The 12,754-nt window shown below is 42.3% G+C and overlaps 1 protein-coding gene across 1 annotated transcript in view; it reads right to left on the bottom strand.

Moving 5' to 3' along the window:
- Positions 1 to 651: 651 nt before the first annotated feature.
- Positions 652 to 12,754, bottom strand: part of EXT2 (exostosin glycosyltransferase 2) — a 77,996-nt gene continuing 65,893 nt past the window's right edge. The window contains exons 10-13 of the mRNA XM_062635927.1: positions 12,247 to 12,390; positions 11,167 to 11,295; positions 9,882 to 9,964; positions 652 to 3,376 (exon numbers count right to left, since the gene is read on the bottom strand). Of these exons, the coding sequence (XP_062491911.1) occupies positions 3,238 to 3,376; positions 9,882 to 9,964; positions 11,167 to 11,295; positions 12,247 to 12,390 (495 nt within the window). The 3' untranslated portion in view covers positions 652 to 3,237. The remainder of the gene's footprint in view (positions 3,377 to 9,881; positions 9,965 to 11,166; positions 11,296 to 12,246; positions 12,391 to 12,754) is intronic.

Below are 12,754 nucleotides of genomic sequence, written 5' to 3' on the forward strand. Positions count from 1 at the left end.
CAGGAGTAGAAGCGGGAGATGGCAGGAGACAGTAATTCAGAACATTACAGCTCGAATCGGCATGTCCTGTAATGAGATAGTGGAGCTGGGAGGAAGAAAAGAGTCAACATGTTGTAGAGAGAGTTGGTGATGCTAAAAATGACATCAGTGGCAGGGCAAGCACTGTGGCACCTCACACCATCACACCTATTGCTATGCACAAGCAGCACGCCCCAGTGCTGCAGCACCGCTGGAAACAAAGAGCTGCCACCACACTGGATTCCACAGTCTTCATGGCTCCACCAAAGCTCTTTTCTCCAAAGCACCATTCTTTAACATTTGCTGTCTCTCTTCACAAGAAGAGAAAGGATCTGTTCCCTATTTCTCCAAGATAAATGCTACTGTCAAACCTTGGCAGAAAATTAGAGTAACATCTACTCCCCTCAAAAAGGTGACTGGGATGAATTCGTGCAAAGCCAACTTCTACTTCAAAGACGACCATCCAACTCCAGTTATGGGAAAGACAAAACACTGACAGATCTTTCTAAAGTACAGTGTGGATATTCAAGTTTAACACAGATTTATGTAGTAAAACAGCCTGTTGCTGCAATTCTCCCTTCTAAATGCATCCGCGTTTCCTTGTGCTGCTCCAGAAGGGAAACAAAATGAATATTCCATGGATTTACTTTTTAATATACCAATATTAACCCTTTTTTTTTATAGTATATATACAATGAAAAGTTAAAAATTATCTTAATTTAAAGATTGACAACAAACCCATTTGAAATCAGACATACAGGTACATCTTACCTTCACATTTTCCATCAGGAACATCACAATTACAAACACAGGGGGAAAGCAGACCATTTTCCACTGGATTTTTTATAGTTAATTGCCCGTTTTCTCCATGGCACAAAAGAGACAAATTACCATCTAAATGAGATGCAACTGCAAAATGCCAACGGATAGTACATGATGTTAGGTCACTGGACATTTTGTGGATGCTTTGGGATGCAGGCACAAGGGCCTGTTGCTTTTCTACTGACCTGAGACTGTAAATCAGTTTAGGAGGGCTGATTAGGCTGTGCGCACTTAATAATATTCCACCAAACATTTCAAAGCCTCCGTGTGCCTTTTAACACTGTGCAAAACTGCCTCACTGAGAAAGAACCAGGAAATCACAGCAGCTTCACTGCTCTGTGTAAGGAAGATGTTGTAACTCAGTTAAACTGCTTTGGCCTGCCAAGCTGAGATCAGCCCCAAAAGAGCAGCCAAAACTGAAGTGACTACTGCATTGTCACAATGACCCTTTCAAAGCAAACTACTCAAGGGAAATATGCTGGTATCTCCTGATGCTCAAGCACCACGACATAAATCAGTGGGAAGATCCAGAAAGAAAGTTCATGTCAATGAACCTGAGAGGCTGTAAAAGAGAAACAGCAAGCGACAAACCTCCTTCTCTCTTGTGACACCCACTGTGCAGACAGCAGTTGTTATCACTGCAACAGCTATCCTAGCTTCCCAATGCCCCCTCCCACAGCAACTTAGGAACGAAACAAAGACTGCAGGGAAAAACATTTACTAGTAATTAAATGTTCCCAGAGAATCAGACGATACAGTTTACAGGCACATCCCAGGGGAGTTATGAAGTGAAGCATCCCCTCAGAGCTATTGTTCCAATATGATTTTCATTCACAGCACATCCACTGCATTGGGCAATAAGATAAGTCTTAGTGGGGGTGAGACAAATAGGAGCAGATGTTTCCTGTTTCTAGCCTGACTTTCATTTGGTTTCTGTCATTGCTGCGTATCCAGCTTAGGAGAGGGGGTGAACCGTGATGCCTAACACTTGTCCTATTGTTTGGGGTTTGGCAAAATCTGAGGAATAAGGTTGCTTGCAGTGAAACAGAAAAACAGCCCATCAAGTAGGATTGTCTCTGTAGCTGGCAGTAATGGAGGTTTCAAGAGACAATGAAATCACCCATATCTGGTAACAAACATTTTATCAGTGGTGATGGAAAAGAGATCCTTTTCTCACCCCAACTTGGGATCCTCTTTAACACTAAAAGGCAAAGTTAACACTAAAGGAAATTTTACTTCTCGTTTTGTTGCATTCAGTTTTCTAATTGAGGTTCATTTCAGCACTGAGAAACAATTCCAGTGCTGCATGTTTCAGTAGGAGCCTGATGCTCCTTAAACTACAAGCAGAAGACTGAATGGTAATTCAAGGGAATTTGTAAGTGTGCATTAATAGTGTCTTGTACATACACACATCCCTCCACATGGAAGCTGTAACTGAGAAGTTTTGTAAGTTTAAGGGTTTTACAAATCAATACTACAACACATGCTTGCTGAAGAGGATTCAGATGAGAAGAAACATACTTTATAACTGTTCTTACCTATGGCTGTGACATAAAACTGTGACCTGGCCACTGTTTTGATAATGAAAACAAAAAACACAGTAAGACTGAAAGACACATCTTTTTTCCATTGTAACACAACCAGTTTTGACAAGGAGTCACAGTCTCTTGCATGGATGTAGCAGAAAACCTGAGAAGAAGAGGTGCAGCAACTGGGGTTCTCTTCCTGCAGGTCTCTGCTCTGAAGGAGACCATCCACCCAGCTGCTGCATGTCTCAATCTGCACCACCATCATTTTGGAAACACAAAATGCTTTGCCCTTTAAGGCATGTGACAACGCACGTCTTTTTGTTGCTGACGTTGTAAAAAGATAAATGCTTGTCTCACCATGGAGAAGAAAATGATTGTTACACAGTTGCTTAAGCCAACAATTAAGCTCAAAAGACAGAGGCTCACCAACCACACAGGCAATAAGCTCCTCTGAAAAGAGAGCAGATATACACTGCAGACAGTTGCTTTGGGTGGATGCTACAACCCAGAGAGCTGCAGGACATTTGACAGGAGAGGTCAGTCATGCCAGTCAGAGGGCGAGATTCTGGTTTATTCTTCCAGATGCATAAAGTCTCCTTTGGAGAAAAGTGCGTGGGGGGCATTTCTGGAGGGCCCATGAACAGATTCAATCCTCTGTGACCAAAAGAGAAGCAGTTTTTCAGCTTTCCATTACACCTTTGTGCAGTGTAAAAGGAAGACAACATACCAGAATGCAACATGCATTCCCATCTCCCTCAGATGTAACCCACTCTCCAGCGATTCTTCAGGGCCACATATTCCTTTTCATTCCTTTTTAGCACCTTTTCAGCTGTCGTTTTCATCACTCAGGGTTGTCTCACAGCTGCCTTTACAAGCTGCCAATATTGGGAAAGCTCTTCAGTTTCTCAGGAAAGTCATCTTTGTACAGGACGGGGTCAGCACGGTGCTCCACCACTTTGAGAGGCATGGTCCCAAAGACAGAGGCAAACTTATTGATGCATTCAGACCTGGTGAAAGGGAAAAGCAGCGTCATTAAGAACCCCAACAACTGGGCTGGCTATCAGCTCCCACACCAACATAACAGGGAGAAGCCTTCCCTCTTGTGCTTGGAAGTATTTCAGTCATGCTGGCTACTAGTAACTAAAAAAGAGAGCCCCACTGCAGAGAGAACTGGTGTTCTTTGATTTATCCATTTAATCACAGAGACGAGCAAGGGGATGCTGGCAGCAGCACATGTGCACATGGAGGTCAAAGCTTCCCTTCTCCCTCCCCCTAAAATTCCAGTCATTCTTAGAGCAATGTACATGCTGTAAACCAGAACAGATTAACTGCCAACATGTCTCTTAAAGGGCCACTGTTGGGTCAGGTTGGCTCATAACAAGGGTTTTGCAAAAGCCAAGCCTTTGTGAAAATGGAGTTCGAAGTAAAAGTCTGGGGTTTTTCAGGCTTCTTCAGAAGTTCTACCTTTTCCCACAGAAATAAACGTGTATGGTCAGCACTGACTGCACTGTAACTTAAAAGTGAAGCTGAATTAAATCTCTAAAATGAAAGCAATCAGTTTATCTTCCTTGTCTAAATACAAAGATCCTGAGCGGTTAAGGCACATAAGCAGAAAAAAGATGGGACCGCTGATGACTCTTTCAGTTTTAATAACCTCAGGTGTCAGTAATGCTGCGGAAGGGAACAGCTATGTGCTTCAAAAATCAAGCACACAGATGTTTAACCTTACATTGCTCCTTTAACTCTTTCACTGAAAGAATTTCCCTACCTGCGGAAGCAAGGCAGGGAAAAGCTTGTCTCACCCCCCCCTGCAGCTCAGCTAACACCAGCTGTGTACTTGATAAACCAGCTTTTAAGAACCTGAGACACCAAGAACCATGACAACAGTCCCTAAGACATAATATCAGACTGAGACAAGAAAACAGGTCACATTTCTTTTGCCATTCAAAAGCGAAAACACAAAGTGAATGAGTATTCTGACTCAGATACAGAGGCTGATGTGCTGCAGGCAGTCCCAGAGCAGGTCCCCTGCTCTCCAACCACTGCACCCTCTCCCGACCCCTTCGAAGGGTGAGGGGGTCACTGTGGCTCCAGGATAATTTTCCTCAACAGACCCGGTCAATCACAGCAACTGAGTGTGACAGCTTTGTGATGGGGACTGCTCAGCACTGCCCCAAATACTCTTTTGAAGTAGATGGGACAGCAAGACTGGCTTTCAAAATCAATTCCTCAGCCTCTGAGCCATCCCATGGCTCCCTCCTTAACTAAATGACTGGAAAGCACAAAGTCCAGGTTGTTAATGTGCTGCATCACTACGTGGCTGTTTTAAGCTACAATGGGCACATTTTCAGACCATTTTATGGCTTGAGAAAAGTGGCAGAAAACTAATTCATATGGGGTGACACTTGAATAAAATATTTATATACAGGTAAATGCAGATATTTCACTTCCTGCTGTGTTCTCATCCCCTCATACTTCTTCCTACCTCCAGATTCAAACCTTTGGAAACAAGCAAGGAATTCAGAGTGTAAGAGGAAACTCAGTGCAGTGGAAAGCAACCTTTGGATCTGGCTCAAGCACTATTTGCTCCCAGGTAGCACAGATCTGGAACAGCAAAGGAGCCATCAGTCAGGACTTACGTGAAGAGAGCCAAGTTCAGTCTCTTCAATAACAAGATGAACCATGAGGAGGGTGAGCTTTGGGCCATAGGCACAGAAAGGTTGCAGAAATATGGACACCAGGAACTGCGTGTTTTCTCCTGGAACACCAATCTGTTGCCCAAGTGAGATACCTTAAACACATCTGATTTTCAGGCAAGGCCACACTTCCAAAGGATCTGTTACTTCTGAGAAACGTGGCTAACTGTAACCCAAGGTGCGTGCATTGGAGAAGTCTTGTGGCAGGAAAACCAGAGACTTCACAGCAAGGAGGTAGATGCACTGAGTGATGCTCATGTGAGGAGTTTGCACAGCTGCTGGCCCTCACTGGTCTCTGGAATACAAGAATACTTCCAGTCTACTGGGTCAAATCCTGCCTCTGACAGTAATGACTGAAAGACATTGTAATGTAACAGCTGCTTGGTGGCCAGTGTGAAATGAATTAGTTATCTCAGCCTGCTGCCTGGTAGGCAGATGGCCACATCAGACCAGCCATTGTCACAACCGGAACTAAGCAAAAGACAGGACTAAATGGATAATGGAGACAAAAGTGACCTCTTCCCTCCAAAGGTTGTACTCCCACATCAAAGATGAGGTCTTAGGAGAAAGTATCGAGATGGAATCCTTCTACAGTGGCTGGACTAGATGACCTTTGAAGGTCCCTTCCAACCCAAACTATTCTATGATGCTGTGATATAGCCAAACTTATTCTGGTGGCAAGACCATTCCAGCAGACCATTAGTGGCAAGACCATATAAGACCAGTACAGTGCATCTCTAACCACCAAGAAACCACTTCATTGTTAAACGAGAAATAGAAAACCCAGTATGTTCTAACCACTCTGGCTGAATTAGAAAAGTTAGTTCTCAGGAAATACCAAATTCAAAGATCAGAAACAGGCTTTTTTAGGTGAAAGAAACGTCATGCACAAGCCACAAAATGTTTTTGAAGGAAAAGTGCTTCCTTCCAAAAATTTCATCTCCTGCACTTAACTAAATCACTTGAATTCCAAAACCATTGCCACTTTTGGACAATATAAGTCCTTCATCAAGGACTGTAGTGACAGAACATGGGACACTTAAAGTTGCATATAAAGAAGAAACTCTTCCCTGTGAGGGTGCTGAGGCGCTGGCACAGGGTGCCCAGAGAAGCTGTGGCTGCCCCATCCCTGATAGAGTTCAAGGCCAGGTTGGACACAGGGGCTTGGAGCAAGCTGCTCTAGCGGAAGATGTCCCTGCCCGTGGCAGGGGTTGGAGCTGGATGACCTTTAAGGTCCCTTCCAACCCAAACTATTCTATGACTCTAGAAACCAGAAAGGGTATCTAGAACATTAAACATTCAAAGCTAGATATCCAAGAGAATGTAACATGCCATCTTCATACGGAGGGAAGGTGTTTTTCTTGGCTGTGTCGATAGCCTTGCAAATTCATACTAAGAGGCATGCTTCCTTCCAAGAATTATCTGGGGTTTTAACTTGCTTTGCTGACACCATGCAGTTGTGCTCAACGAGGAATTAAGACTGTGTGAGTTTAGAACTTAAGAGCCCTCTTGCCCAAGGCAGACTGGGTGAACTTCATGTCTGGTAAGGCCTCTCTTCATCAGCTTCCTCTCCCTTATAACCTAAAGATATTTTTGGCAGGGTAACTGCACCTGCAGCCTTTGGCCAGCTGTTACCTGGTCCATTTGCTTCATAAGGGAACAGCTTCCTATTTTGACTCTAATAAACACATGTCCTAAAGAAGACGCTGCTGTTAATGTGCCTGCAGAAGCAGCTCAGCCCTTTGTTGTATTTACTGTACAGGCAGTTGCCCTCTAGGCTGCATTTTACAGAGTTTCTCTTTTTTGAGAGCCAGATGCAAAGATGCTAAAGGCAGAAAACTTGTTGCTAAACAGCACCTGTAAATACAGGGATTATGAGATCTTCCTACAGCTTCATCTGTGACCTGATGTAAAGGCTAACCCAGGGCAAGAAGGAGATTCTTGGTTCAAAGCTTTCTTTGGTTAATGTATTTTAATGATGGAGCTTGATAACCCTGGGGACTGAAGTCTTTTATTTGTATCAGTGAAATTACACAGCAGGAAGAACAGCAGTGTTGGCTTTCCCTTGAGTTGTTGTAAACATACTTCAGTACTGGTCTAAAAGCCCCCTCTTAATACTGAAGATAAGAGTTCAACTGTGCCATCTATCTTTGTCTCTGCTGGAAGTGTCAAAAGGCCCAACAGAACTGGTTAATTACATATCTCTCCTGGACAGATCTCTACAAATGACTTCTCAAACATCTCACACTCACACAACAATCATCAGGCAGCTGCTGGGCATCTCTCTGTTATTTCTGAACCAGAAAGGTAACACTAAATGTTGTGCATGCCCACGGCAACCCCACTAAAATACTTGTTCCACAGACAGTAGGTTCATCCCTGAATATCCAGGTAAGTAATCAGCTCAGACCACCTGCTTTGTTATTTGTGAACGCTAAAGAACAAGGAGTCAGGCACTTTAGGAGGCTGTAAGTAGAGCTGATAATGGCTCTTTGCCTGATACCCTAGGTATTGTTCTTCTTACCCAAGACTGTAAAGTTATCTGTACAAAGTTATTCTTTGATAATATGACAGGGATTCCCTGATGCCATAAGAGCCTTACTGCTCTAGAATTACTATCATTCATTACCTACTTAAAATTAATAACTAGCTTTGAAGATTCGAAGTAAGAAACCCTTTCAGATTTTCAATTAACTCCTTTATATTGTAGATATATGTAGATAGTAACAACACAGGGTGAGAAGGTATTGGGTGTAGCTTGTTTCAGTATATTAATGATCTTCAAAATGAAGCCTGAATGAATACATGCAAACTGTGCATCCCCCCACATTTTCTCTTGCACTCAGACTCTACCCCAGCATGTACTCCTTTGGCTGGGCAAATAAAAATATGTGGATTTGCAGTCAATCTAACACGTCCCACAACCCAGGTATCTCGACTGTTGGGAACTACAGAGAAGCAAAGCAACAGTTTCAACATGTTCTCAATAAACTGTCAATGATACTTCACTCTGAGGATACAAGAATTGCTATAGACATGGAAACATGACCTTTACCCTGCATCATAATGCACTGAGGAGCAAAAAGCATTTTTCCATCTTCTGTTTTCATAGGTTTTACCTTAATGAGAACCTAGTTCATGATCAAAATTCCTACATGCTGTTGTAATGCTACTAGTACAATTGCAGGAAAGCTCATCTGGCTTCAGGTAGTGCATCCTGTAAAGCCAGTGCAGAACTGCTAGCACAGGACAACCTCTTGTGCTTCCCCTTCAGCTCACATTTAAGATCTACAAAGCTTCCAACTCCTTCCTTTAAGAGGTTTTCTGCAGAGTATTTTCCACCATCTTAACGATGCATGTTTTACTTCTGACTGCCATACTCCTTTTTTAATTACTTCTTATACATCCAATCTAAATACTTCATCACTAACCTTCATGGTTATGCTCTTCAATATCTGGCATGATGTTTGGTTAATAATCAATCAGCCAAACTACATATGTGTTTATACGTGTTGTATCTTGTGTGTTTACACATCAGACACATGTATGTACTCTCCTTGTAAATAAGCCCCAACCTACTAATCAGTTCTGCATTAGTTCACTGCATGCATTATAATCCATAAATATGATTTACATCACTAAAGGCCAGTAAATGGATACAACACTTTAAATTTGCTGAGTGCTGCAGAGAAGGACCGAAAAAACCTCACTATTGAATCGGTAACGGGTAAGATATCCATCTTATGTGTCTCAGTGCAACTCTGAAATGGCCTATTTTAAATGCAGGTCAGGTATTTTTTATTCTGCCCCCTCTCCAGGTGCTCTTTTCCAGCACTATGGCTACCCCTGCTTACCTACCCCATCAATCCTAAGGCTGCAAACTATTCTTCCCAAAGTTTGCAGGAGAGACTGCAAACACACAAGAAGCCTGAGGTGAAATGCATTTGTCAATTCCAGATCCCAGGTTAGTTTCACCTAATAACTAGCATGGCAGGAGAGTTGGAACTAGATGAGCTTTAAGGACCCTTCCAACCCAAACTATTCTATGACATAGTTCTTTTCAAACACGGGTGTTGAACAGCTTTGTAAAAGTGAAGGGACTTTCCCTTATTCTACACATTCAGAAACCAAGGCAGAGGGAAGGTTAGCGTCTTGGTCAAGGCTGGAAAGCCATTTTACTGCCAAGCAGAGAATGCAATTCTTATACTTACCAACTTCCAGTATTCTCTCTCAACACTCACTGCCTTGCAAATATAAACTTAATTTCAAAACTAAGTTCTCACAGAAATATGATAATGCTGGGATTGTCAAAAAATGTGACATGCAATAGAGAGGCAAATGTCCTTCACTGGAGGAAGCAAAGTGCTTCACAATCTCTATAGGAAAGACAATGTACAAACATCAATGCAAATAACATTATGAATAACTTATACTTTTGTTTCTCTTTGGTAAGCTAGCCTGGTTCAAAAAGAAAACAGATCTCATACTCATTACAGTTGATGTGCCATAGAAAAACACAAATGTGGTATTACTGAAAGTAGTGAATTTCATTTATGTGTCCTATACGCTTTACAGCAAAGCTGCCAGAAATTGTGCCCTTCTAAAGTCTTTCCTTGTAGTAGTCCGCTTCTCAGTGTCACATCATCCATTGTAGGAATGACTTTTGCTGATCATATCCATGCGACATTCTTTCAAAATGAGCAATTTACAGAAATACAATCAGTGAGTGGTTTCAATCCTAATTTAATGAGACACAGGATAAGATTCTAAGGAATCAGAACGAGGCAATCAAGGGGAATAAAGGGTGGTCACTCACCTTTCCACCATGTGTGTCTGGTCCAGTGATAACCCATCAATTGCTGTGCATTCTGGACATTTGAACTTCTTCCGTGGGGTCACCTGCAGAAAGGCACGCCAGATATCATCAAATAGCAACAGAAGGGACATTAATCTCCTTGCTCAGAGAGCAGTGCAATACCTCTGAACATGCCTGCAGTGTAAGCTGAGCTGGCTCAAAAAGGAGGGGGGTTAAAAAAAAGGGAAGAAAAAAGCCACTCCATTCCTCCATTCAGCTCCATCTGGCCCGGCTGACTGCAAAATTCACAGGGGCCCAATAAAAACGGCTCGGAGGATTTTTTTCCTTCTGTAACTGAAAAGAAGTGGCGATGACAAGCTCCTTAATTCCTGTTTAATGACTGTTTTCTCACTGCCAAGGTCCCTGTATAAACACCATTTGTTCTTGCAGCCATAACAGCGATGAAATATAGCTTCCCATACTTCACCGTAACGTTAATCCAACAGACTCTCTTTTGCTCACTCCAGTTAGAGCTGACTGGCAAACCCTGCAAGACTCTCCGAATCGCACAGAGGTGCCAAATTACTCTGCTGTGCCCTCATAGAGCTCAAAACCTTTCTCAGCAAAAACACACACTTTATCTTCTAAAGGCTTTTCTAGGAAACACAGCCACCAGCCCCAGTAAATGATGATGGACAGAGGAGAAAATGGACCCTGCTAATTGAAGTAATGCCTGGTGGCCTCTAAATCTCATTCCAACTTGACACACTTGGAAATGAATGTACAGAGTGAATGTCCAGACCTGAAAACGTGTCGAAACATGTCAGGAAATTAATTCAGGGATAAAAAGTTCATTTAAAGCTGATCTTGCAATTAACATTCTTGCAATTAACATTCCTATAAATCAGCTGTTGCCAGGTCATGACAAAGAGAGCTGTGGACAGTTGGCAATTTCTTTCTGCTAGTGATCCCAAATAGTTAAAATATATATATGTGGGTGTGTGCATACATATATGCATACACACACACATATATATAGCTATCATTTAAATCACCTTCTTCAGACCTCATCTAGATGGCTAAAATAACCACCAGAAACAACTGGTAAAACAACAATTCTTTGTTCTTTAGCATCAAAGTTTTACCAAAAGGGCTTTTCTACCATGTAAGAACAAGACACCAAACCAGGGGTTAATGAGAGAAAAAATAAGATTAAGTAATATACTGAAGCCTACTAAATACATTTATATGAGTATATACATCATGTTTTGAGACTTTGTAAAGCTAAACTGCAGAAATGTCCCACCTTAATAACTGATTTTCCAGTGACATTTGCCACAAGAAAATTCATGGCAATATCTTCACAGTTCATATGAGCATCCACCCAGTTCTTGATGTCCCCAGGCATTTTATAGGTGTACAGATAGTTGAAATACTGTAGGGTAGAGGGAGAGAGAAGACAATTTTAAATACAGATGCAGTTAAATACAGATGCAGTAACTGTAAGACTAAATAGTTCAGTCACTGAACAGCAGGCAGGTAAGGATGGATTATGGGCGAACTGTGATAATGCCTTCAGGCAAGGACTACTTTAGCAGATACAAAATCATTTTTGGGTGCTTAGTTCCTAACCACTATACAAATTTCTTTACAATCTGTTTTCTTTTCTTGAACTGCTAGCTCCAAAGCTACATTCACTGCAGAATTTACTGTGCAGTTACAGCTCATGCAAACTGGCAAGAGCTCTCCTGGAAGGTCATGAAGGTAATGGTTTTATTCTATAGGCAGAGACAAATCAGTTGATTTCACTGCAGTTGCAAGAGATTTAGGGTTAGTTTGCAGCTGGCACTCTTGAATGTTGTAGAACAACTGGAGCACCTCCCGTATGAAGATAGGCTGAGAAAGTTGGGGCTGTTCAGCCTGGAGAAGAGAAGGCTGCATGGAGACCTCATAGCAGCCTTCCAGTATCTGAAGGGGGCCTATAGGGATGCTGGGGAGGGACTCTTCATTAGAGACTGTAGTGACAGGACAAGGGGTAATGGGTTCAAACTTAAACAGGGGAAGTTTAGATTGGATATAAGGAAGAAGTTCTTTACTGTAAGGGTGGTGAGGCACTGGAATGGGTTGCCCAGGGAAGTCGTGAATGCTCCATCCCTGGCAGTGCTCAAGACAAGGCTGAACGAGGCCTTGGGTGATATGGTTTAGTGTGAGGTGTCCCTGCCCATGGCAGGGGGGTTGGAACTGGATGATCTTAAGGTCCTTTCCAACCCTAACTATTCTAAAACATATTCACAGCACCACAAAACACAGAATAACAACAGAAACACACACAGCTCTTTATAAAAGGTTCATGTTGTACATTAGTATACTACAAGTTGTACATTACCTTGTGATAAAACGCTGCCCCAGTGAGCACCATTGAGACTTCATTGGTCCATTCTGATTCATATTTCCATTTGTTCATCTCATGGTCCCAAAGGTGCAGGCGGCCTGGATAACCAACCAACCTGTCAGGGAACTCACGCCAAACCTGAAGAGAAAGAGATGCGACACGCTGCAACACATCTGCACAGTGGTGCAAAGATCACTTTCAATTCTTCTAAGTCCTAATTCTTGGAATAGAAAGGTGCCTGGAAGCAGTATGAAAAAGGCTAAGCTTGCTTTGGAAACAACCTACAACTCAGGGAAGCCATACACCAGAGCAAAAGGCCACAAAAGCAATACTAACTCCCTTGTGAAGAAATACAACCAACTGTTCAAAAAGATTTTAACACTAACAAAACCCAAGCATGATTAAAATGGAACTTTTGATGTTAACTTCAGTAGATGTGGCTATAACCTAACTACTTTCACAGCTGGCTTTGGATCTAACCAGCATGCTTCCTTTGATAAGA

Source organism: Pezoporus occidentalis, unplaced genomic scaffold (assembly GCF_034315485.1).
Source record: "Pezoporus occidentalis ecotype Australia unplaced genomic scaffold, CSIRO_AGI_Poc_V1 ctg46, whole genome shotgun sequence".
Classification (NCBI taxonomy): domain Eukaryota; kingdom Metazoa; phylum Chordata; class Aves; order Psittaciformes; family Psittacidae; genus Pezoporus; species Pezoporus occidentalis.